At 44.7% G+C, this 27,424-nt stretch overlaps 1 protein-coding gene across 1 annotated transcript in view; it reads left to right on the forward strand.

The window, feature by feature from the left end:
* TLL2 (tolloid like 2) overlaps nt 1-27,424 on the forward strand; it is a gene marked incomplete at its 5' end in the record, with an annotated part of 156,225 nt that overhangs the window by 72,262 nt on the left and 56,539 nt on the right. The window contains 5 exons of the mRNA XM_025210990.1: nt 4,725-4,895; nt 6,509-6,626; nt 10,249-10,427; nt 11,196-11,301; nt 21,189-21,313. Of these exons, the coding sequence (XP_025066775.1) occupies nt 4,725-4,895; nt 6,509-6,626; nt 10,249-10,427; nt 11,196-11,301; nt 21,189-21,313 (699 nt within the window). The remainder of the gene's footprint in view (nt 1-4,724; nt 4,896-6,508; nt 6,627-10,248; nt 10,428-11,195; nt 11,302-21,188; nt 21,314-27,424) is intronic.

The following is a 27,424-nucleotide window of genomic DNA, read 5'->3' on the forward strand; positions in this document are numbered from 1 at the left end:
GGGGCTGGGGGAGCGAGCGGGGGTTGGGGGCATTCAGGGGGAGCAGGCAGAGGGCGGGGTCTGTCAGGGGTCCCCCCATTGTCCCCTCCCCCCTCCCCTGCTCCTACTTACCAGCTCCCAAGTCTGGCTCTGGCTCCCTGCTGCAGCGGGCAGGGACTTTTCCAAAGATTCGGAGCGCTTCAAATTGATTTGGACCTTTTTATTGGTCCCCTGATTCGATTTGGGTTGGGAGATTCGGCCACCGAATTGGGCCAAACCTCCTCCAAATCAAATTGGCACCTGAAGCTTTGCACAGCCCTATTAGATACCTCTTAAGGAAGGAGCCTTCCACTGGAGGCTTCCTCAGATGCAACTGGACAGGGGCAGAATTTCCCTGCTGTCAGCTGTAAATGACCCAGGATCTGCTGAGAGGCACTTGAGCTGATAGATATAGTGAGAAGGGGCCTCTCTGTGCAGAGAGAGCAGAAGCATAACAGTTCAGGTATGTGCCCAGGGCAGCCATGCAGCGCCCAGGGTGGCATTGGCTTCTACCATGATGATTGCAGCAGCATGATCAGACACCACTGTAACAATGGCTACTTTTGCACTCCTCTTTCCTCCCACAATGTGGTCACCAGGGTACCTTTCTGGTCATCTGCCCTCCCTGCCCCACCTCAGTTATACTACTGAGAGAGCACTTTTGAGGCATACAGAACTGGAAGTGCCTTCCCCTCCCAGGTATCACAGGATCACAGCTATGTAATTGCTCTTGTGGAGCTTCTGATATGTCACTTGCTGAAGACTGGAGCTGGAGAAAAACATAAAAGGGCCAGTAGCTTGGTTTCAGTAGTGATGTGTGTCCATATGCATCTTCACTGAGTCCTACAGTAGCCCCAAAGACCATCTGAGGTTGTGGCTTGGGGGAGGTGTCTGGAAGGCCTTCTCTTGAACCTGTCTCTTCCTCGTGTCATTGCTCCTCTTAGGTTGCACCCTTTTCAGCTTCTCACCTTCATGCCAACTGATGCTGTGGGAGTGGGCTAAGACCCTACCTCTCTCCTCTTTGGGTTCCTAAGGCTGCTGTCAGCACTGCAGTTCTCCAGTCCTTGTATCTCAGGAGCTGGAAGGGAGTTAGGATTGCAGGGGGGGCTGGGGGTTACCTACAATCAAGCCCATAGCATAGTAGTGAACAATTAGACAGGAGGGCAAAGGTGGTTACTCCTTTATTGCCTGAAGCACCAAACAATATTCACTGTAAGAGACAAGGCATCTGCTTGAGAGACCACAGGCCTGCTCTGCTCTGGGCAGCTTCTGTCCTTTTACATGCCTGATGCCCTGACTTCTCTCTGCAGCTGCGTGAGAGTGGCTTAGACAAATTAACCGGAACAAGGAGGTGAATTCCAGGCATTGTACTAACACTCAACCTGAAGCTTAAAGAAGGGCATTTTACAAGAAAGGATGGGATCTGAAGAAGCAGGGGGAAGTTTATGCTCATCCTTCCATCCCTGAAGGCTGCCTTCATTTCCTTCTCATTGTGCAACTCTCCTCAGCCATGACAGTCATGATTTCCATACTCATGTCTCCTTAGCAAGATGAATGGGAGAGGGGCTCAGTTAGCAGCCTTACCTAAGCTGGGTGGGTGAGGGAAAGGCAAGCACAGTGCAGCTTGGTTTTGAGTTGTTATTTTATCTTACTTCCTTTTTTTTTCTTGTTTTCATAATAATAAGGCTTTAAAAAAATCTGCATGGGTAAATGATGCAGGGAGTGAGTCTCTGCTTTGCATTTCCATAATAATAATAATACTGGAAAATAGAGCCTAGGCACCTTGCTCTGGAGCCTCAGAAGGGTGCTTCAACACCAGTTAGCTAGCAGCAGGTCTGGATCACTCCTGGCTCTATTCTGTGAGCAGAAGGGGTCTCATCTGGTGCCTCTAGACTTGAGGAAGGTTGCCATCAGGACATCATCCTCTTCTGTTCTTGACCCTCTGCATGCCCCTCTATAGGTATGCAGTGGGGATCAAGTTTTTTTTGGAAAGGATGGGGTTATAGGAGTGAAAAGAGCTACTAACCAGTTCCCCTTTGACTCTCCTCTCCCTTACCATCCCTCCTGAGTTTTGTAATAGATCTACAAAGATTGGTATATGCTGCAGCAGTGCCTCACTGACAGCTCTGGAGGGCAAAGATATCAAACTTTGGGGAAGAGTATCCACACTCGAGGATAGGCTGGTAATCCAGGCTGATCTTGATAGACTTGCAAGGTGGGTGGATGAAAACCTGATGGCATTCGATATGGAGAAATGCAAGGTGCTTCACCTTGGGGGGCGGGGGGGGACTCCGCATCACACTTATAGGCTCGGCAATGCTATACTTGCTAGCACAATGACCGAAAGAGACTTGGGGTCATGATTGACCACAAGATGAACGTGAGCCACCAATGTGATACCACAGCTGGCAAAGCAAACAAAACTCTGGGTTGCATCTACTGATGTATCTTGAGCAAGACCCAGGATGTCATCCACCCGCTGTACTCAGCCTTGGTGAGGCCACAGCTGGACTACTGCGTCCAATTCTGGGCTCTACAATTCAGGGAGGATGTGGAGAAGCCTGAAAGAGTTCAGAGGAGAGCCACGCACATGATCAGAGGGCAAGAAAACAGGCCTTATGAAGAGAGGCTGCAAGCTATGGGACTCTTCAGCTTGGAGAAGTGCAGGCTCAGGGGTGATTTGGTGGCAAACTATAAGTACATCAGGGGTGTGCATCAGGATCTGGGGGTATGCCTGTTCACCAGAGCATGCCAAGGGATGACCAGGTCCAATGGTCACAAACTCCTGGAAGACTGTTTTAGGCTGGACTTAAGGAAAAACTTCTTTAGTGTCCGAGCCCCCAAGGCCTGGAACAAACTCCCCCCAGAGGTGGTGCAAGCACCTACTCTGGATACTTTTAAGAAACATTTGGATACTTACGTTGCTGGGATCCTTTGACCCTAGTTGACTTCCTGTCCTTGGGCAGGGGGCTGGACCTGATGATCTTAGGAGGTCCCTTCCAGCCCTAATGTCTATGAAGTCTTTGTATGCCTAGGACAGGTACTGTAGTGGCAGCAGCAGGGCAGGTTTCTCAAGTATCATCTCCCACCCCTGCAAGTGTGCTCATCCTTGATCTGTAGCAGCCATCTCTTGCAGGGGAGGTGGCAGAATGGAGGTCTTTGTGGCCCATTGATGCAACCCTCGCCTGCAATCATGACATTGCATGTCAGGCTACCTGTTTGCTTGAGTCACAATGGTGACTTGGCTTTGTAATGTGAACATGGAGCCACTAATTATTGGAAATCCCCATAGGCCAAAGAGCCTGTATAAAAAGGTCCTTTAAAAGGAGAAGTTTAAAATAAGATTGACATAAAAAAGACAGACAGTGATGATACCAGAAATAGGAAATGTTTGGGTGCATTTAAAGTGTTGGTGATGGGAGAAATTCTTCAGCTTGGTCAAGTATAATGGCAGGCTTGTGTTCCAGTTTAAGATATGCATGCACCTCATGCAGACATACTCCGCCTAAAGGAATAATGATGGCATCATGGAGCTAAGTAAAACCCATTTGTGAAGATGGGTAAAGACTTGGGCAGTGAGTCTGCTGCTGTGTCTGGACCTCAGCTGATCCCAAGCTAGGTAGTTTAAAAAAGAAGTTCAAGTATGTCTAGACAAGCCATAAATGGTTTCATGGCAATAAGGATATGCCTTGACTTTAGTTCCTTAAAGTTGAAACATGATGAGAGCTGCCCAGACTTATTGCATAGATGGAAATTAACACTGTTGCCAACTTAACAGGAAAGGAGACAGAGTCTGTTTTTAATTTTTGGTTGTTTTTTTGTTTGTTTCTTTTTTTTTGTTTTTTTGGGTTTTGTTTTTTACAAATCTAAGAGATTTAACCTGCAGATTGGCGATTGATGGCAAGGTTTGAATGTCTCTTGTTTTCCCACTTTGAAAATTTTATCCACCAGCAGAAATTGCCCACATTGCAGGTATTCCTGACAGCCTGAAAAATAACATTTCAAAACAGCTGCTTAGACACAATATGCTTTGAACTTTGATGTAGGTAAGTTCTCTGTCACCACGAGTGAGCAAACACTTCTGGTGAGATGAAATAGGTGTAGGTTTTCTTGATACTGGAAAAATGTAGGTTTGTACCCCAGGGTGTGTTGACATCAAGATTAGTCTGTTTGAAGCAACGCAGGGTGGCTGCATTCTCAGTGGAATGAACTAGGAGGTGAAAGGACCAGGATTAGAGTAATGAGTTTACATGATGGGTCCTGGAGTTGCAATTGCCCCGGAAGTTGTAGGAATTGTAACTCTTGACCACTGCTGCACTTTGACTGCCATAAATAAACACTGCAGTGTGATGAAATAGTATCTGCTTTGATCAGAAACGATGCCATTACAATTCATGCAAGAGCCTAAGTAGTAATTTAGGACCTAGATTCAAATGTTCCCATCTGCAAGGTCACTTGTAACTTGTAACAGCTTCCCTTCACACTCCTGGCCCTTTCTGCTTTTTGTTCTGAGGGCAGGGAGGGTTAGTCTGTACAAAATGCCAGTGGTGAAATCCTGAAGAGACCAAAGATAGACCTGAATGTGACTTCTGGCTCAGATTAATTTGTTGACTTGTTTGGTTGTGCTTCCAGTAATGCTGGGTGTTGCCTTTGGGCTGCATGTGGAACCGGGAAGATTTAAACAGTGTTGCCACTCTGTCTTGCAGATGGCAGGCAGAACACCACCCTCGCAAGGAGACCAAAGAGGAGGGAGCAGAAAGACCAGCCTCACGTGGATGTGCGCTCCTCTCCCAGAGTACGCAGGGCAACCACATCCAGGGCAGAGAGAATCTGGCCAGGAGGGGTCATCCCTTACATCATTGGAGGAAATTTCACTGGTCAGTTGCAAAGCCATTGCTCATCTCTGTCAGTTGTAGAGAGCTTCTTACAAGGAGCATGCCATCCCTCTACTGGCTTGGGAGCCTTTGGGAAAGGACTTCTCTGGGTTGCCTGCATGGTGAAGCGCCTCACCAAAGAGCCATGTGCTGCAGAAACCTAACCCTGAAGTTCAGGGAGACATTACCCTGTGTCCAAGCAGCCTCTGCACCTTGCCTACAACTCTTGTTGCATTGTAGGTCAGTTCCTGGGACCTGAGCTTGCTCTTTTGCTGGGGGCTTGTTTATACAAGGTAGGAGTTCTACAGAGGCAGCACAGGAGGTGGCCAGTTCCTCCTCTTCCCCCCTCCCAGCCCCCAAAACGCCACCTGAGGTACATCAGTACCTGGAAATTATATAACAACATATCTCTTCCTGCCTCCTGGGGGCCAATGTGAAATCCCAGCCTCTGCTCATTACCCGCACTTGGCCCTGTCTCGTATTCTAATGCCAGTGCTCAGAAACTTTACCCCTTCCTGTGGGAGACCATGCCAAGCTGATCTCTTGTGTGTTGGCAGTATTGCTGCTAATATGCAGATGAATTTCATCCTGAAACTTCTCCTCGTCCTCCCTGAGGCTTCCCTTAACACTCCTGCTTGGGGTACCTGTTCTTGACCAAGCTGTGGTGTTGCACTACTGCACTGCAGCAAGGATACAGTAGAGGGAGCTGCGGAGGCACCATCCCAGCAGGAAATCCAGGAAAGAAGCACTGTGGCAGCAGCCCCTGAGGAAGCTCAGCCTATCTCCCCCTCACCTCCCTGCCCAAGCTGGTGCTGCCTGCACTGTCACTGAGGCAGAATCATCTCCCTCTTCCGGTGGAGAGGCTGCTGCCTTTGCAGGTACTCACCCAGTGCAAATCTTGTGTACCAGGCTGCAGTTTGTGCTTTGGTCCTTGCATAAGGCACCTTCTGTATTGCGTGGGGCCAGGCGTTGTCTGTACTTATCTCCATATCCTTGTAGGGCTAAGCCAGTTACCACAGCACAGCTAACACAGGCACATCCCTGCCCTCTCTTTGCTCACTGTGACTTGTTTGCCCATATCGTCCAGACGTACCTTCATAATCTGTTCCAAGAAATCTCTCCTGTCCAACTCCTTTATTCTGTTTTCTGTTTTACTTGAAAAACAATTTTGGCAACAAATTTGCTTTATTCTCTTGGATCCAGGGGAACTTTTGCGTAAGCCAGGCCTGAAATTCCCTAGTGTAACATCTTTTGCTCTCATGCACCATGCTATACAGTGCTTCATGAACAATGCTACAGAATGGATGCACAGAAACAAGGTGCCAGGTAGCTCTGGTTGTTTGCTTTCTGCCCCTTAATGGCTGAAGAAGGAAATATTTACTTGACCAATTAACACTGTACATCACACTTGTACTAGTGCTTACCCACATCTAGTAGTTAATTTAATACAAAAATCATCACGTATAAGAAAAAAGAAGCCCAGGTTTATGCTGTACCAAGCTCTAATGGCTCTAACCCTCAATGGTATTTAGGCTCCTAACTACCTTTGAGAACTGGAGTCTTGTGCTGCTCCATGTCAGGCGCTAAATGTTTGCTCTGCTGTGTTGCTTTTCCAGGCAGTCAGCGAGCTATATTCAAGCAGGCTATGAGGCACTGGGAGAAGCATACGTGTGTGACATTTGTGGAGAGGACGGACGAAGAAAGCTTCATCGTGTTCACATACAGAACATGTGGGTAAGCAATGTGTAGCAGCACACCTAGCAGCTTCCATGCACGGGTCTTATTAGTGTCTTGTAGAAGTTGAATACCATACCCACATCATGGGATGTTTTGCCAATTGACTGCAGATCCTCCTTTCCTGAATAATCATCACTGTAATGGATTTTGGGAGTTGTATTTGATTTTAAAAGTACTGAATTTCAGTAGCACCTGCAACTGCAATCAGAGCCCTGATGTGCTAAGGGCTGTGCAGACTTATTGGAAGGTTCTTGAGGCAGATACTGTCTTATTACTTGAGTGCAGACAAAGGATGTAGTGCCTCTAATTTACAGAAGGCCAACTGAGGCATAGAGGGGTTAAGGCTCGAATCCTGTCATAGCTCTATGGAGCTGAATCCCAGGGGACTTGACCCAGATCACACAGGAAGTCGGTTGTAGAACTAACTGGGAATAGAGCTGGGACCTCATGGCCAGTGCCTCCAATACCATGTTACAGCCCCTCAACGATTCATTAAAAACTTTTGTTTCATTTTCCTTATTTGCATTGTTTCCTTTCTGCGCTATGTTCTGACAATGGGAGCTAATGTGAGCCCAGGTCTCAGTTTATAGTTAATTTCTAACTATTTCCACACTCTGGCTCTTAACTGCAACCTATGGTTTTGTTTGGTTAAATGCCACAGAGAAGGTCTCTGTCCCCTACCATCCGCCCCCCAATAATGTTTGTGTTTTTATTAAGATATTAATTTATGATAATTTTAAGTGTTTATAAAAAAAAAAATAGTCTTGACAGAAAAAAGCCAGAGCCCCAAATCTTAGTGGTGTCTTCTGAACCCTCTTAATCAGTTTTGTTTCTTGTATTCTGTTTTGTAAGGATATTGTTAGCTCTGTGTAGCCGCTTATTCTCTAGGGGATGGACTGAGGCTTCCAGTTTATAAGAGTCTGCAGCATGTGTGAGTGAATGACTGTGTGTTAGCAGCTGTTTCTTTTTGTTTTTTGGCTCTAAAAGTATTGCATCATGGAACAGATGTGTCATAAAAGTATTTTGGAAAGGTAGGGAGATGAATGGTTGGGTTCTGGCTTCATTGAAGTCAGAGGTGTGCTTGCTGCACATATTAATGTCCCTGAGCTCACTTCAGTCTAGGTAGAACTTGAGGACAGATGGCATGGGCTTGAGAAATCTACCCAGCACCCTGGGTATTTAGGATCTGAAGCCCATGCCAGTGTATGTATATTGAAACCTGAGCTTGTCAGATGAAAACTGACTTGTTTGTCTGTGCTCTTCAAGCCCACCTCCCATGTACAGTACAGACCTCCATTTTAGTGGGTGAGAGCTGCATGCATAATGTCCTCTCTTAAATGGGATGTCAGACCTGCTCAAGGTTGGAAGTTGGAGAAATACACGTGTGCTTAAGAGCAACAGCAAAGGGATGGCTCATTAGCTCTTCGCTGCAATGTCTGGTTTTGGATCCCTAGGTGCGGAGTTCTACCCCAATGCCACTTACTGCAGTAGGCAACAGAACTCTGTAGGTAAGTGGCTGAAGAATGTTACACATCTGGAGGAAGTGAAATGTGGAGCCTGATTTACAAGGGCACTGAGATCCCTAAAGATGCAGACTAGAGCCTAGTCAAAAGTAAGAGGTCTCCCAGAGCTAAACAGTACATTGGGCTAGCATAGTAAGGCAGACCCATTTCTGTGGCCAACAACACTCAAGGAAGCAATCGTGTCTCAGTGTCTTTGGCTCCCTGCCTTAGGGCATCTATACACGTGCTCTGGGGTAGGGGTGGGGAAGGGGCACTTTAATTAGAGCGGTGCACCTCATGTATCAGTATCCCCAAACTTCTTGTGTATCAGTATCCGTGCACTTCAAAATGGTGGTGGGAGCACTTTATCTAAAGCTCGTTTGATGAGCTTTAGGTAAAACTCCCTTCCCGCCATTTTGAAACTTGGGGATGCTGATACACAAGACATGGAGGCTGGTTGGAGCATGGTTATTGCCACAGTAATAATAACAGTATTATATAATAGTATAATAGTATAATTATAGCACATCGGAGCAGACTTTGCACTCATGTAGAGGCAACCTAAATGAGCAGTATTTGGTGTAATCTTCAATGCAAATCTGGAGAAGGGATTAAAGTCATGCCACTGGAGCCATAGAAATTTTGATTCATAATTCTTACTGGAGTTAAGCACCCAACTCACTTTGACATTTCTATAAATGCCACTCAGCTCCTGTCTGCACCTTTAGACACCTAGATACTTTTGGAAATTTGATTCATGGTTAAAAATAGACCACTGGTCAACTTGGAAACCTGTCACGATTACGCAGTTTTTCATCTGTACTCATTTCCTGCCTCTACTCCATTCGAGTACTCTCAGCATAATGTGGTACAGTCTCTTGAAAGGGCAGTCTGCCTTCCTAAATGCTCTCATTGCTCTAATGAATGTTGGTTGACCTGTACACAGAGCAGAGGTGAGTCTGGACCAGGACACATTTCTCAGTGTCCCAAATCTAGATGGATTCCAGCTTCCTCATCTGCCTTATCGTGAGCTTGAATCTGATCAGGATCTGAACACCTCAAAAGCTAGTAGAGTCTGGATTTGATGTAAATTACATAGGATCCCAAGCAGACATGCATGCAACTTATCCCAGTGACAGACTATAAGCTATTGTTATAGTGCCTTACTACTAGGTGCCAGAAAGCAAATAGTACCTTGAGTAAATAGCTAACCCTGTAATGTCAGGCAAATATTCTAGACCTGGGGACATGACATATACATTAAAATACAATTACTATGTTTTCTCATGGGGTAACTTTATGCTGGCGTAGGTCTAGACCAGGGTGGGCAAAATGGTGGATCCAGCCCACACCCAGATTCCATTTCCCAGCAGCCCCAGTAGCGGCACCTTGTTCTGGTTGCCACTGCTGGACCCAGCCCCGCTCCCCAAGCACCCTGAACCATACTCCCTACAACCACTGCCTGGGGCGGGATGCATAAGGGCAAGGCTCATGGCCGGGTGGCTGGGATGAGGCCACAGCTGGGAGTGAGATGGGCAGGCAGTGCCAGTGAAACCCTGGGATCTTGGGGCAGTGACAGCACAGGGCCAGGGCAGAGCCACAATGCACTCCCTTGCCCATGAAACCTGTGCCCATCCCAGGAACATGCAGTTAGCGCATTGTGGCTCTGCCCCGGCCCTGGCCCCAGCCCCAAACTGTCACCACCCCAAGATCCTGGGGTCTTCCCAGCCCCGCCTGCCCATTTTGCTCCTAGCTATGGCCCCATCCCAGCTGCCCAGCCATGTGTCCTGCCTGTGTGGGTCCTGCCCCTGGTGGTGGATGCAGGGTAGATAGGCCGGGTCGCCTGGGCAGTGGGGCTGGGTCCAGCAGTGGCAGCCAGAAGGAGCCGCCACTGCCAGGGCTGTAGGGGAACGGAGTTGGCCATGGGTCCAATCCGGCCCATGGCCCATATTTTGCCCACCTATGGCCTAGACAGTGCGTGTCCACTCCACTTCTACACTGGGGTAAATGTCATGAATTTTCCCTCACAGACGCATGCCACTCCAGCCTTGTATCACCTGGTTCCACCCATTCAAGTTCACCAGATCTTAGATCTATTTGTTTGGTTTCTTTTCCAGTTGCTGTTCGTATGTGGGCCGCCGAGGGGGAGGTCCTCAGGCCATATCCATCGGCAAGAACTGTGACAAGTTTGGCATTGTGGCACATGAGTTGGGCCATGTGGTTGGGTTCTGGCATGAGCACACACGACCTGACCGGGACCAGCATGTCACAATCATCAGAGAAAATATACAGCAAGGTAAAATAGCTCCTGTGCCAGCTCCAGATGCTTCTGGGTGGAAACCTCATACCTCACTGCACTTGTAGGAAACTGCCTCTCTGGAAAGCTCCAGTAGGGATCCTCCTGACCAAAAAAGGGCAGTCATTGCCGACAAAGTTATTCAAGTGGTTCACAAGCTCAGGTGCCCAATGACATCTAGCTTTGAGGACATTTTCAGAGGCTTAAATTATGCCTCTTTAAGGTGAGGCTCAGTGGTCCCTTCTGGATATCTCAGCCCCAATTATTTCTAGAATAGAATAATAGCAAATTAATTTTCAGTGTCACTTAGCTGCCTCTTTCCCCTGTTTTGCCAGCATTGGTAGATAGGTCGGGCTTGTGTCTTCCTTAGTACTGAATGCATTTTTAGTTCCAGGCTGGTTTTGCACATGAAGTTTGGAGTTGACTAAGATGGTCATAACTTGCAAGATCTCCAAACTTTCCTCATAATGTGTAGTTAAAGCAGCATGACAGTCCTTCTGATGCCCCTGCTAAGCTGGTTGATAATACTGGAACATTTCTGGGCCAAAGTGAAAATGAGAAATATGGTCAAATGCATTTCAAAACTGTCATGGAGGGAAGGTTGGGTAGACTGAAACAGATTCACTTTTCATTTGATCATGCCTGTCCTTTTATGCATCTTAGTGGGTGTAATGAATTTTACATGAGCCAAGCAAAATGCAACTTGTGAATACTCTCTTTTGAGCAAGAGAATGCTTTCCCTCCTGTTAACGGAGCCTTGTATCACAGGTCAGGAGTACAACTTCTTAAAGATGGAAGCCGGGGAAGTGAATTCTTTGGGAGAGACCTATGACTTTGACAGCATCATGCACTATGCCAGGAATACATTCTCAAGGTCGGAATCCAAGGTTACATCTCCTTACTACTTTATATAGTGCCTGTGGCTGGTGACCCATTGTACATAGTGGCGAGAAGGTGATCTGAGATTGTTTTATCTAAACTTGACCCATGTAGTTACTTTAGAAGTGGGATATACTGAACTACAGAAATCTGTGCCAAAGAGCTCAATAAAATGCTTCCAAAAAATAGAAGGCTCATTTGAAATGTTGTGGGGAAACGTGGGGAACCCCACTGAGTCTGCCACCATGCACAAGTCCCCATCTAGAACCTCTAAACAATGTGATGGAGCAATCAGGTTCTTTATAGGTGATATGAGAACTCTCCTCCTTCCCCAGTTGAAGTTACACCGAGCACTCAGGGCTTGTTTATCACACCAAGTGCATAGCAAAAGCCAGACTGTGAATGTCTATAGGAACCAGATTTTAAAATTCCAGTACCGTGCTGCATTCACAGGAAATTTAGAACTGGTGGAGGAGAATGTGCATTGCTGTCAAGGGAGGAATAGTGGTTAAAGGTAAATTGTGGGACCACCTTTAATTACTTCTGTGACTGAAGCATAGAAAATTAGCCAACTAGTTTGGGTATGGGTGGCATTGTAGTCCTGGCACCATGGAAATCAGTGCAGGTTGCAGAACCTACCTGAGAAACTGGGTAAACACTCTTGGGCTATTAGCCCACCCTGAACTCTATACTGGTGCAGCTGTGCTGCTGGCAGCACCCAAGCGAGCTGTCAGCCACATTAAACAAGACAGCAGCAAGTGTCCCTTCATAAGAAGAGCCACATATATGCTGATAAGCAAGTCTGCCTCAGTGTAGTTCTCCTGTTCCCACTGTTTTTAGCTGCATTATTGGCTCTTCAATGACCAAGCTGTGCCAAATGCCTCATTTAATGAAAGCAGACAACCATAGTAAGATAAATATTTACAACTAAAAACCTATCACTAACCTCTGTTACATTATTGTTAGTCTGTGTGTCCAAGTACAGCACACTGAACCCTGAGCTCTGCAGGCTTGTGACTGAGTTGTCACTGGAGAATGTCTCTGTTCAGTTCTTGCTTTAGCCAGTTGGTATCTGAGCTGCACAAAATGGGTCAGTTGTTGTATGAGCCAGGAACATTCACCACCCATATCATCCTAGCAGGTGGCCTCTCCAGGCAGGGTTGAGGGCAGTGTTGCAGAAGCATTCATCTCTGCAGCTTATTTCATGAATAGAGACACTTTATTCTGTGGCCACTGACCTGGCATCTACAAAATGAGTTATATGGACTTCAGTGTTTTTAAGTCAAATTCTAAACTGTGGCTGCCCTACTAGAAACCCCTCCCAGTTCTGCACTCCTTGTAAACTCCTCCACCTCTTTTCTGTCAAGCATATCTACTCTGCAGCCCACTTAGGAAGTGGATCTCATTTGTGTACATTCTGCGAGGAGGGGAGACATTTTCATTGCCCAAAAAACCCATGAGTGTTCGTTTTAATCTCTCGCTGGTTTTATGGCCAGGCCATACCTGCTGTTTTGCTTACCTGTTTCTGGGCAAGTCAGATCCACTGCAGTTGACAGAGGGAATTAACCAAATATGCTGTCCCATCTTCCTCTCTAGGGATGGCTTGCAGGGAGCACTGTTTACAGCACGAGATGTCTTTGTATCGGATAACTCGCATTAGGCAGGGTTTTTTTCCTTCCCTTAGGGCATCTGTTGAGTCTTTCTAGAGTTCAGTGGAGTCTAAATGGTAGGAATTGTCTTGCACAAAAGCAGGATTAAGTTATTACCTTCATTTATACTGCAGATGCCTTAGAGTCTATGACTCTTAAAATCCACAGCCTTTCAGACTACTGCAAGACCAAAAAGGGATCAAAATTGAAATATTTTTTATAAATATAACTTTGTGTGTAATAGGACTTTTAGCTTCTTCTCTAGAAGCCTTTTGTCTCCCTGATTTATCCGCCTGTCCCAAATAATGGTCTTTGTGTAATCATTTAATTGAACGCTAAGCACTATTGTAAGCAGTGAGTCTGCCCCCACAGGCAAAGGCAGTTCTGGTATGCAAGTTTCACCATCCCATTTGAAGCTTTTGAATGCAATAAAAATGTCAGGACAGAATATGTATCACATTCTCATCCAGGGCATGGAGCTTTGAAGACAGGGCTAATGCAAAGAATTGGAACTGTGGAATTCATCACACCCCATCCCAAGCTAACAGCCGTGCAGCACCTGCCTGTTGTGGCCATTAGGGACTGCTCTGACTCAGTAGGCACTGACAGATGTGCAGCTCCCAGCTGTAACTCATGGTGCTTTGCAGGAAGTACCATAAGTTACAGCATTCCCCTGACCCAGACATTGGCTGTTGGGTCTGGGGGGTTGGGGAATTGAGCTTCAGTTTGGAGCAGCTGTATGTCTGCCTCCACTTTCCCCTTGCCCCACCTCTCCCCCTTCCCAGCTCCGGTGCTATCTTCAGAATGGTGGGCGGGAGGGAGCGTGGGGAGCTTGGTCTGGAGTTTGTTCAGCTTGCACTGGAGGGTGGGGGGTGGATTGGAGCCCCCATGAAACTCCTTCCCCGCCTTCTCCCCCTCCCATTCTGAAGAGGGGGCAGCCCTGCTCCCAGCACATACTGACAAATATTATTGAAGATGCTCTATGTTGGAGTGCCTCCACCTGAACCCTCATGTAATGAGGGTTCAGACTGTTGCGTGATCGGGCATTTTTTACGTGCTCTGCAGTGCTCTGCTCTCATGGCTGTAGAGCACTTCAGGGGCCCGATTGCACAACAGACAGTCGCTTTGTCAGCACCAGTTTGACACCTTTGTAGCTACTGGTGTCCTTTTCCAGGCAAGGGACCCACAAGGCACAGCGCATTTTTCCCGGAACAGGATATTTACCTTAGTGCCCTGCACAAAATCTGACTTAAGGAACTGCATTCAGCTCCACTGAGCCCTGCCTGAAGTTTGATTTGGATCTAAACCATCACTTAGTGCTGCTGTGAGTCATGGGAGAATCGCCATGCTTTCCCCCGGAGGGGTCTTTACCACAGCTATGGGTGAAGCGAGAGATTCCTGTCATGTATTCCCTCCTGCTTACAGACTTTGTGGTTCAGATACTCCTTGTTTACTCTTTTAGACTATCTCCTGGACTTTTCCCATCTGTATTTTTTAAATTAGTCATCAGGTTTTCATCCAGCCACCCTTAAGTGCATCTTAGGGGTGTTACTAAGTTAGCTGTTTAAATATGAATGCCCCATAGTCTTCCTTGGCTGTGAGGGATTTAGTTCATTGCAGTAAGGCAGCCTGCATCTGATAGCAAAGTTTCACTATTCCTTAGATGCCTGTAAGTTCCAGGTCACTGGGTAGTTGCTATTAATGACTTTACTGCACTCAAATTTGCCTGGCACTTGATGTTTTCCCTTCCAGGTGTTTGGTATGTATTCTTTATCAACTATTTGTTAATGTGCTCCTTATTCATATCGTTGTGTTCTCTGAGGGTAAGGACTTGTATTTCTATACACCTCTGTCACAGCCTGGCCCATCATCCTGTCTGGTCAGACAGTAATCCATTAAGGGGGCCCAACCAGTTGACTGTGCTCTTTGTGGGTACCCTAGGTCTAGATAAAGCTAGGTTGCTGATTCTAGCTCCAAGTCCTGTGTAAACGCCATAGCAGAGCCACTTGTCAGCATGTGGGACTCTGTAGTCCAGCTGTCTTGAATCCCCAAAACAATGCTCCAGGCCTGCTAGTAGTTTATATGTATCCCCTTCCTCCCCTCCTGCCTCTACCCAGTTCTACTTTGTGGGTTTTCTTTGAGGCCAAAATGGTAGGCAAGGAATGAATCTGGGCTTAGCAAAGGGATTCTTTGGTCAGATATCTGTTTACTCTCAGGAAAGCACTGGAGGGTTAATGCTGTTTGTAAAATAAGTCCCAGGATCAACTTACCCCTTCCATGAGTCTGGGATCTGATAAGCATTTCAAGCTAGACAGTCTTCTTCATCCCTGCCTTCTCTTCCCTTTCCAGCCTGGTCTTCTGGCCTGTGGTGGTGGATAGCCACAATGCATGGAGATGTCCCCATCCTCCTCCCCATCTTTAAAATCAGTGCTTATCCATTTCTGCCCATGACCTTCAGGGAACCTCTCTTTTACTAGTGTTTGATTAGTTAGTTGAGACGCAATCACCTCTATTACTCTGATGGCTTCTCATCAGCTAGGTTCCAAATCCCTAATACAAAGGATTGCTCTAATCCAAAATGGAGGTTATGCTCTGAAATAAGAATAACAACAGAGGTTATGAACTTCATCCTGGATTTATGATTTGTTATAGGCATATCCTCCTCTCATACCTCTGAGGAAAGAAGCATGGAAACTAGTGGTAGTCAGTAGAGATCATAGAATAATAGAAAATTAGGGTCGGAAGGAGCCTCAGGAGGTCATCTAGTCCAACCCCCTGCTCAAAACAGGACCATCCCCAGCTATGTCATTCCAGCCAAGGCTTTGATTAGCTGGATCTTAAAAACCCAAGGATGGAGATTCCACTACTTCTCTGGGTAACCTGTTCCAGTTCTTTACTACCCTCCTAGTGAGAGTGTTTGTTTTTCTTAATATCTAACTTGAACTTCCCTTGCTCCTTGTTTTGTCCAATTTGCCACCACTGAGAACAGTTTAGCTCCATCCTGTTTCAAACCCCATTTCATGTAGTTGAAGGCTGTTATTAAATCCCCCCTCAGTCTTCTCTTCTCCAAAATAAATAAGCCCAGTTCCCTCAGCCTCTCTTCATACACCATGTTCCCCCTTACCCACACTATTTTTGTTGCTGTCTGCTGGACTCTCTCTAATTTGTCCATGTCCTTTCTGTAATGCAGGGCTCAAAACTGGATGCAGTACTCCAGATGTGGCCTCACCAGTGCTGAATAGAGGGGAATAATCACTTTCCTTGATCTTCTGGCAGTGCTTCTACTAATGTAGTAGCCATTAGCTTTCTTCACAGCAAGGGCACACTGCTGGCTCATATTCAGCTTACTGTCCACTGTAACAACCAGGTCCTTTTTATGCAGAGCTGCTGTTTAGCCAGTCAGCCCTCAGCCGGTACCAGTGCATGTCCCATGTCACAACCACTATGAATGGGGAGTGAACTGAATTCCACAACTAATAAGTGTGAACTTCTGCCAGCTAAGCTAAGGGAACAGCACATCAGGCTAGTGGCACTCTACCTCCTGTGGATCAGAACATCAGGTTATTACACAGTGCAAGAAAGAGCAGTTATTGCCATGTAACTACCACCTCTCTTTAAGTAAGTGTTATAATCTGTTTATTCTACCCTCTTGATGCAAGCATGGGACAGAAGAGTATAGGAGCTCAGTAACTCCTTGCAGAAACTTCTGGCACAAGTAATTACTAAGCATTTTTATACAAAGGGCTATCCTCAAGAGATGCTGATAAGATAAAGCAGCTTTTAAATCATGCTTAAATCACCACTGCTCCTATTCAGAGGCTATCTCAGAGCCTCACTCCTCTGTTTTTGCAACCTTAATTGGTTGGTTCAGTAGTACTTTCAGACCTTTTGCCCCCTTCCCCCAGTTTTTTCTGGGGCCTTAGTCTGTTATCTCCCTGCTTTGGTTTTGTCTCCTGGTTCCTGTTTTCCTTTCCACTTCAGTAGCATAACTGAAGATGGGCAATTCGGTGCTTACTAAGTAAAGGGAGTCAATCATTGGAATGGAGGCAAGGGGGCTTGAGGGTCTAGCCATACAGAGTAGAGGCAGGACTCCCCTTATTTGACTCTTCTTCTTCCCCCTCCCACTTGCCCCTGGTCACTGAGAGATGCTGCTGCTTTGGCCCCACAGCCACCACAAAATTAAGGGTTTTACATCATTCATTGTGATGCAGTTCTGCAGCAGCCGTGGGGCCAGGGGAAAGGATTAATAGCTGAAGCCCTGAGAGCACTTCTCATTAGTGTCAGTAGTCAATGGGAATTTGACTGGAAGTGCAAGGGACCATAATGAGGATAAATATACTTTAACAATCATGGCTCTTGCTATTGCCCATAACTAATGTTGCACATCATGGATAATATGGCTAAAGCTTTATATTTTCTAATGCACAGGCTGACACAAATCACTAAGCTACATGGTTAAAAAGACAGAATTGGAAATCGGTGTCCTCTCCCTCTATCAAGACTCAAATAGTGAGTTGTCAGTGAGAGATTGTACTGTGTTCATTTAAAAAAACAAAGCCCCAGACCCCCACCAAAAAAACCCAAAACAAAACCAAACAAACCCCAAACCCTTAAGGAAAGTGTGGTTGCTAAGTCAGGGTTAAGGTTTCCTGTGCAACCTTAATTCACAGCATGCTTATTCGTATGCATTACTTCCAGCCTGAAATTACATCATATGATTTTTTTTTCCACAAGATTCTTGCTTGACTTAGTATGCAGGTGGCATGGTCCTTGGGGCCTGAGGCAGCTGTTCAATAGCTCTTATTTTTTCCTTTTTTCAGCGTGTGGCGTCATGCTGTATTTACTGCACACCATTCAAACCCAGCACTGGATATATTTCCTGATAGGCTTTACCCTGTGAAGCAGTGTTGTATTGTTTCTGTTCTCCAGATGGGAACTCAGATGCAGATTTAGGGCAAAACTGTCCACCTCTTCTGGCGGATAACTTGCCAGCTACCTGACTCTTCATGGGATAGTGAAAACACACAGCTCCATTGACCTCAGTCAGGATTGTGTATGATAAGCATTTCTTAAGATTATTTTGTAACTTTTTAATATTAATGTAGCACATATGTTCAGAATAATGAACAAGCATTAATTAATCTCAAAAGTATTGCTGGTTGAGTTAAAGTAGCAGTTCCCTAGTGGTCAGGCTGTTACTCTAGGCTTATGTTGGCCAGTTGGAGGACAGAGCAGTTACAGAGTGTTTTGCTACAGACTGAGAGATGCCAGTTCAAGCCTCACTTTGGACTAGTGCTAAAGGCCAGTCCTAGTCATCCCAGATATGAATGGGCCGTCAGCATGAAGCACCAAGGGTAATCAAACATAATGCTGATCACATCACTCCCTTGTGTGGCTACAGGTGCTAGTTCGTCTTAACCACGTTAGTCTGATGGACTGGCCAGGCTTAGGTCAGACCTTGAAGTTTTCACCGGAATGCTGCAGCACACTTCACTGGTGGATTACACTTTTACTATCTAGGCTGAAGGAGAAGGTGATCAAGAAGGAGACTAGGACTTAGGATTTGCAAATTGCTGTATTTATTGATGCCTTGCATTTACCTAGTAATTATTAGTCAGTGACTTAGAGCACCACGAGGCTGAGTACTCTTTTGTGGGTGCCAGAGCTAATCATATAATTTAAATATTCATTCTGAGAGTCAGTTCAGTTAAGTGGCTGGGATTTGGGTCTGCATTATAGGGCCTCTTGGGATCTATTGTGAGTTGTGCCAAAATGATGCCACCCATCCTCTGTTACCTTGTCTGAAAAAGTGGGAGAAGTTATATTTCTTGTCTTCAAATGTCAAGTCTTGTTCAGGAAGGGTTGTGAAGAGCACAGACCATAGTCAATGAAAGAAGGGAGGATAAAAGCCCTCTTCTTTTGACTCCCAACCCAGTGTTCATTCCTTTAGGTCAACAACTGTTGACCTTCGCTAATGGCCATAGGAAAACATGGTTCCTTTTTGCCTGTGACTTGGTGAGACCTCTTGATGGAGGAGGCTGAGAAACCTAGGAGCAGAGAATTACAGCTGAGGGCATTCCAAAGAATTAAGAGCAAGCATATACCAAGTCTTAGTGAGCATGTGCAAAAGAGCAATTTCCTTTATTTTATAACTTTGAAAGCTTTCCAGGTTTGCCCCTGGGGGCAATAGCAGGCAATTCTCTGACCTGCTGCCAAATGTCAAGTACTACAAACCCCTGAGGTGGCCAAAAGAATGTTTTATTGCTAACTAACCTGCCCATTTATCCACTAAACTGATGTCTAGTAATGAAAAAACTATTTTTACTGAAGTCTTTTTTACAGATTCTGCCCCAGGCATGCACCCAGCACAAAAACTTTCAGCCTGAATTTGTGGGTTGTGTTTGCCAACAGTTATAATAGAAGTTGTTAGGCAACCTTAGATGATGAACATCACTTGTATAGCTGGCCAGGAAATATTTTCACTCCCTTGTCCCACCAAAATAAAGATTTCAGCTTGTTGAAAATGAGAAGCGGGGTTTTGCCTTGCCATAAACCTGAACATTTGTGAGACGGTTTTTTTGTTTTTTGTTTTTTTAAGAATAAAACTTGTTTAAGCAAACGATATTTTTTGATGAAATAACATTGATAGACACCCTGCTCATCCCTAATTAGTGTGGCTCCACCTTACAATATTTCTTTAAAATTATAACAGTGCAGACCGCCTCCCCCCCGAGTCCCAAATTACTTAACCACCTTAACAATACTGTTGACTTCAGCAAGGGCTATTCATGTTTGAGGTAAAGCACATATTAGAAAGCTGTTCTATCTGGATCTCATTGCACTAGTTATTGTGCCCAACCCTAATTTTCCTCCCCATCTTCTCCATACTCTTGCATCATTTTCCTTAGAAATAGAAGGTCCAGCACAAAGAGAGGATGTTTTAACTTCAAGTGGGTCATTTACTGTCTGTACTGTGAATGACACAAGACATTTAGGGGTGACATAACAAATCCATTTATTTAGCATGGCTGAGTCAACTTGGTTTGAAGACCTCAAAGTCCCATTGACTCCTCCTCACTCCCCATATTTTAACTTGAACTTTAATAGAGTTAAAATCCTTGCACATCTGTACATAGACTTCAGTGAGATTATTTGTATGCTTCAATTAAAGCATGTGCTTAAATCTTTTGTGGGATCAAGGCCTATGATGTGAGAAGGAACTCCATGAATAAGCAGTAAAATGGAAGCAAACAGAGAAGAGAATGGCAAATAACACTAAAGATCTAGACATGTAACACACATATCAGTATAAGAAAAGAAGTGGGCACACATCATGCAGCTCTGCACTGATGTAACTTTCTGAAAACTAGTGTGACATTACCTTGGGGGGAAAATACAGCCTTGCAGGAACTGTGGTATATTTTATGCTGTCATAGTTGTCATCTGTCTGCTTCCCTTGTGGACTATTGCACACCCCTGCCCCTGAAGGCAAAACACCTACTGTGGCAACTACCTAAGGGTAGCTGGTCGCGTGTCCACTCTGGGATCTGGTATAATATATACCAGTCTATGAAACAATGTCAGTTGCACTAGTGTTACTGTGTTGTGCGTCCCGGTGCAAAGGGAATCATTAGCTAGGCATCTAGGACAAAGCAAAAGGACCAAGAATGGAGATTAGATGGAAGCAAGAACAGGAGGTTTTCCTTTTGGTTTTATCATTTAAGAATGGACTGTCCATGCTAGACTCAAACAGGAAAGATCTCTGTCAGCAAAACAGAATCTCAGTACCAAGCAAAAACATCCCATCCTTCTTCCATGGTCACGCTGTTTGTTTTGTGCTACTGCTGAACGAGGCCCATGTTGATGTGAATCTTGTAAACGGATATTTCCCTGCCTCTTCTGATTTATGTAATGTAAGGTAAGTGATGTGCTTGTGTTTAAATTGAAGCAGCGGCAATCTTTGGTACACCAAAGAAGAATTTTCTAACTTGGCAGGGCTATCTGCACATTTGGAAGCTATTCAAGTGTTGGGAAAATGCAAATGTCAAACCACAAATTTCTTATAAAATATGGTCTCTGGTCAAATCCTGTTCTCTGTTCCTGCTAGCTTAGGGTCTGTGGTCATGGGGTTCACATTGTTAACCACAGTTATGTACATCATGCCACCTTCATTCCTTCACTGCTGTTTGTCTCTCTCTCTCTCTCTCTCTCTCTCTCTCTCTCCTTGCTCCAGAGGGGTTTTCCTAGATACCATCCTGCCCCGTCGTGATGATAATGGAGTTCGGCCAACTATTGGTCAGCGTATTCGGCTTAGTCAGGGAGACATTGCTCAAGCCAGGAAGCTGTACAAGTGCCCAGGTAAATATGGTCAATACATGTGACTCTTTGTGGATCCCATATATCTATGCTTTATCTGGAAGGTGTTAGAGTTCAGTTACATCTTAATCCCTTTAATGAAAGAACTATGGGAGTGTGAGCCATCCAAGTGCTTCAGACTGGACCTGTGGAGTAAATTCTACTGACCTACCATGTGCACTTTGTTGCAGTGCTTAAAATGTGTCCAAACTTCTGTACTGGAGCTTAATATAAGGGAGAGCATATAATTCCAGGTAGTATGACAGCCAGACTTATTTGTGTATTACCATAGCACCCAAGCCCACATTAAACTAAAAGTGTCAAAAAGTGTCACAACCTTAACCAATGTCATTACCATATTTACTCACATAGAAGATGACCCTGATTACAAGATGGGCTCCTAATAATTAGATTCTATATATGGAAAACGTTATAAGTTTATTATCATTTTCTAGGTATAGAATCTAATTATTGGAGGTTTGCCTTGAATTTGTTCCTCTCCCACTGCTACAACAGGGAAAATAAATCTGGGGGGGGTCAGGTAGCTCTTTGCTCTCTGTTTCCTACCCAACTTTTTCTCCTACTAGCCCTTTCCTCTCTCTTTACTGCCAGACCCTGATCTCCCTGAGCACATGGAAGTGAGGCACAAATTTGAAAACAATAACCTTGAAATTAAACATGGCTATAGCAATTTGCATATAGTACCCATGCACTTTGTTTATCCAGAATTGATGCATGTTACCTTTTATTTTTAACTGCTACAGCTTTTAGCACAGGTACTGCATAAACATACTTTTGAGCAGTACTTTTCTACTACATACAAGTAGATATCAAATATGCATGTTGTTAGTCTAAAGCCAAAGGCTCATGATTTACCACATAGTTCAACAGCATTTCAAGCCATAGTGACCCTATAGCTCAGGACTGCTCAGTATATGTGTGTACTCCAGATTACCCCCCACAAAGGATCCATGTGCTAATGAGTCCCCACTCATGATGGGAACCAGGTATTCTTGTCCCAAGTCCTGGGATGCTCCAAAAATCTATATGCAGATGAGGTGCAAGGCAACCTGGTCCAGCTTCACCTCATGGAGGGTGGGGCCACATTATTCATATGTGCCAGGCGGAGAGAGGGGGCGATAGAAGGATTCTAGGTGAACTGTATGCAATCTCATGGCTGACTATGACTTGAAAAAGAGTTGGCAGTGAGGAAGACTGCACTTAATGGGCACTATTATATGTCTAATTCAGATGGTCTACGCTAACCTATTCTTGTGGTGGGTTCCCAATAGCATATTTGCCCAATGTGGGCCACGTTTTTTATAGTCATGTTCAGTGTTCGCTGCATTTATTCAACTTGATAGTTGGTTTCCATTGCTGAGCACGTGCTGCTTCTGGCAGCAGTTTAATGATAGACAGTGTATTTTGTGAGATTTCCTTGTATGTGATTATATGACAAGGGGCTTTTTTCCCCATACCAAATGGGGGGGCCCTCATCTTGTATTCAAGTAAATATGGTATGTTAGCAACAGTGTTAAATATAGATATAGACTGTGTATATGGGTAGGTTTTTACTAGTTATGCCCATATAATTTTTATGAAGACTTGTGTTTTAGATCTATCTTGAAACTTTTTCCAAAGCAACATGAAACAAGCTGGAAAAAGCCATTCTTATGACTTCACACTGGAGGTTATACCAGTACAACTGTCCTTTTAAATTGCACATTAGCTTATTGGGATACACTTCCGTTTGTAGACAGGTATTGAAGCCAGTGTTTTTCTCCATTGCTCATATTCTCTTTAGGCCTCATTTTCTTCTCTTTAAACTTATCCAAGATTCGGCTCATTGAAAAGTTTTAAATTAGTTAGTTTAGGTACAGTTATTTGCATGTTTAAAAGTCAAGGTTGTTTCATCATTTTTTCTTGTTCTCAACAGTAACTTTCTGCTCTTGCAGCTAAAAGCATTCAAGTGAAGCTGCAAACTTCACAAAAGATCTTAAAAACCCCATTTGGATCCAAGGTTAAAGCCAAGTTAAAAGCTACAAAGCAGTTTTTTAAATTCAGGCCCATTCAACTGTTCGGTTTTGTGTGTAGGCAGCAGAACTTTTCTATCTTAATTTGTTTTGCTAAACTTTTGTAGAGGTTATTCCAGTTCAACACACATTGGGCAACATAACAAGTGAGAGCTTTAAGACCACTGAACTGATTTCCTTCAAACATTGTTCATTTTGTGGTCTCTCAATGAGAATTACATATAGGCTGAATTTAAGAACATAGGTCCACTGCATTTAAAGCTCTAAACATGAGAGCTGGCCTGTTCATTATTAACTAGAAATATATTCTAAAACGGCATCTTGCACATTTCAGAGTAGTTGATTTATTTTAAATGGTCATAAGCTTGAAAATATGGAAACTGGGATGGCTCTAGAGTTTGGGATGAATAAATTCATAGGAGCTCCACTACCTATGCCTGAGCTTGAAGACTTTGATTAAGGACAATTTTACTCAGAAAGTATCAAACTAAGAAGTCATAGTAAAAAAAATAAGATGGGCTCCAGAGGCTGCATGAGAGATATTTTTTCCCCTTTTGTATAAAGGTTTCCCCATGTAACAACACCGGTAAATCCCATAGGAAAGAACTGGCATTAATGTAATGTTTAAGTTGTTTTATAAATTAAGATGGACCAATCTTAGCTTCTCATTCTTGTGTGTATACCTTAAAATGTGCTCTCTGTTTAGTGACCACACTACAGTTAAAGTTACCTATATAGTTCTGTTCAAAAATCCTGCTGTCTTAAATTGCTTTCACTTGGGCTACAGCCCTGCTTCAGTGGTGTGGACACTGGGGCAAGCAGCTTGACTGTTTGAGGCCATAGCAGAAGCACTTATGGTGCAGCTGTGTCAGAGTCTAATGAATCTGCGAGTTCTGCTAAATGCCTTGGCACAAGGACACAGGAAAGGAAAGGAAGCCTGGGCTACAGCTAGTGCCAAAGCAGGCAAAAATTAATACCCCAAATGTAGCAAAGAAGTCTTAGGGAGGAGCAGTGCCTGTAGAGCATTTTGGTAAATATTAGCCTGGATCTGGTTGGCTTATGGATGCTTTGAATTTAAATTTTTTTTTTTTTTTTATCTTGTAGTGTTCAAAAGGAGAGTTGTCCAGCTGGTGGCCTTTGGACCATGTCTGGCCCATGAGAGGTTTAATACGTGGACAGCAGCTCCTACCTGGCCACCACTCCCTCCATTGCTGCTGTTGCTGTGACAGGGCAGCAAGGCAGGAAGGGCTCAGTGAGGCAGGGGGAAATGGGGTTTGTGCTTCCCACAAGGTAGCACCAGCGGGAGGAAGGTGGGAGGTCAGCACAGGTTCATGGTTCTTTATGGGCTGGTGGTGGAGAGGGGATGGGATCTGCAGTGACGTGTAGCAGCAGTGGACGGGAGGCGGGTTTGCATTGCCCACATGGTGGTGCTGGGGCAGGGGGTGGTCGTGGTGCCCATGTGACTACAAAAGGAGGCAGCAGAACTGCAGTAACAGTGCAGGAAAAGGTTATAGCCCTAAATAAGAAAGACTATAATCATAGCCTGTTGTATTTACTGCAAGGTTTCCATGAGGTTCAAACAAATAAAAAGTCTAAGCTAGGAATGTGTGCGGCATTTATCCCTGGACAGGTTGGGTCTCTTGATTGTGGAGCAGAAATATCCTGGAATTGGTGCGTACATACATCACCCTTCTCATCGGGGTTTAATGAGTGGCTGAATGTACTGCTGTTTTTCTACTATTGATTCAGTAACACAATCCTGGAACAACTGTTCAAATCCACTTTGCAGTGTTCCAGGATCTATTGTTAGTACTTCTTATCCCTTGAACCTTTTTAGGATTTATCCTGGGATGAGGGGCTTAGAAGTCTGAACAATTGAACTTTGTCTTGGGATAACATGGTTTATCCTGGGACAAATACGACATGGACTCAATGATCTGTAATGTAAGGTTCCTTCCAGTCCCTAACAATTATGTAACTACCTGTAAAACTAAGGGACATAATGAAAAGAGGAAGTGCTATTCTTCTGAGTCCTCCCTCAGTCAGTGCATACTGAGGGCAGCAGTGGGCTTTACCTATTGGAGACCCTGTGCCAAAGATCAATTTTGAGCCCTTTACTAGACAGCATATGTAACGGATGACCATAACATAGCAGTTTGTAGTGCCTTAATGCTGCCTCTGGTGAATGGTTCCTGTAATGTTCACCACCTCATCCACAACCCCAGGCCAGATCTGGTTCCACCTGTCAAGTGCTTACAAGTGATCCTCTTCCACCCCGCTTAAGTCCCCAAATAGCAGTTGATAATGCTTTTCATGGGAGGTCCTCCAATCTCAAAACTAAGATATCAGGATGCTACTGAAGTAGATGCATTAAGGTTTTTACAGGGACTTGATCAGGGTGGAATAGGTTCACACATAGGCACCTGATAGGTGGAATAGGGTCTAGTGCTCACTGTCTTCCCAGCAGCTAAAGGAAGTAGCAACCCATTTCCTATGCCCTGAAATCCCCCAGCCCAGCTGGCCTTTGCAACTATCAAAAAACCCCAAATACATTTCTCACTAGCTGTGCTGGTCCCTTTTTAGTGAACAACTGTTACTCCGCTACATTCACTTTTTGTAAGTATTTTCTGATTAATTCTGGAACAGTAACTGAACTTTTCACACACCACCCACAATAGACCAATACCTCACTTTTCATCCCAGTAGCCCTTTAATAACTAATAATAACTAAGCAGGATTTGGGGGGGAATATAGGAAGCAGATATCTGGTAACTCTTAGAATGATATAGTAGTAAAATAGTGCTTGCTGGTAAATACCTTGCTTCTGCTTAGTAATTATAGGGTCCTGCAGATTACTGGGTAACTGCACTTAGTGAGCCCAAATCTAATTCCCTTGTAATGTACACTGTGGAGCAATTATCCTCTTTAACCTGTATAATTATGGTAATATGATAGCTCTGCTCTGTGATTATGGATTCCCTTATCTCTTCATGGAGGCAGCATGTGTTCAAGCAGTTGCTTTTCTTCACTGCTCAAGAAGCAGGTATTGACTTGGTGAACAAAGTAGCGATAGTGGCTATGTCCTTGGACATTTCCTTAGTTGACCAGATGTCGCCCAAGCCATCCTGTGATGGTGGCTGTTACAAACCCTCTGGGGATCAAAAATGAAGCATGATGACTTGTCCCAAGGTGACTTGTTGCCTTCATAATAAAAATGATCTGAGCCTCCAGCAGTGTCCTAGAGGTGACCACCTCCTGAATTTATCATCCTAAAATGGATTAAATAACCCAAACATAAAATAAAATATTTTGCTTTTGGATCATGTGAAACATTTTGGGTTGATCCAAGTTTGGTTTCTATTTGGTTAAAAAAAATTCTGTTCGTTTGACCCTAACTTGATTTTGGCCCCACCAAGCTCCCCCTTCCCACCCTCTGCTCCTAAATTTTTGGTTTGGCCACAAAGCTCAAGAACCTATTATCCCTGTCAGCTATGTTGACAAATCATAGTACCAACTTCGATATTAGCTCACTTTCTGGCCTGGGGAAATCACTTCCTTTTTGCGTCAGTCTGTCCTGTCTGAGGAATGGGGATGAATAATACTTGCCAAACAGCCGGGGAAGGACTGGATAGGTTTCATTCATTTTCATGGAGCCCTGTGAAGATAACATTTTCTAATACTCCTTTTTAGTTGCACAATGGCTCAGGTTTTCTTTGAGCTGAGGACTGTTCCTGTTGGGAATGAGGAAGCAATTGGGAGATTTTAGAATCGCATGGTGTTGTTTTCTGATCCCTCTGTAGGAGATGCCTGCATTTCCCACCTCATATCACTCTATCGTGCTTCTGTCTAACAGAAGAAGCACGAATGAGTTGGCCTTCAGATCAGGGGCCTCTTGTTGCAGCACGTACAGACTTGCTCCCAGAAGACATAACTTTTCCATACAAGTGACTTCACTTTTTAGAGCGCCTTTATCAGTTATTCAGGCAGACAAAACCTTTACACACCCCCGTGCCATGGTTGTCGCCTACAGTTCATTTTTCATGCTTGATCCATCAAGCTGCATGTCAAAGTATGTAGGGAA

The sequence above is a fragment of the Alligator sinensis genome, unplaced genomic scaffold (genome assembly GCF_000455745.1).
Source record: "Alligator sinensis unplaced genomic scaffold, ASM45574v1 scaffold264_1, whole genome shotgun sequence".
Lineage (NCBI taxonomy): Eukaryota > Metazoa > Chordata > Crocodylia > Alligatoridae > Alligator > Alligator sinensis.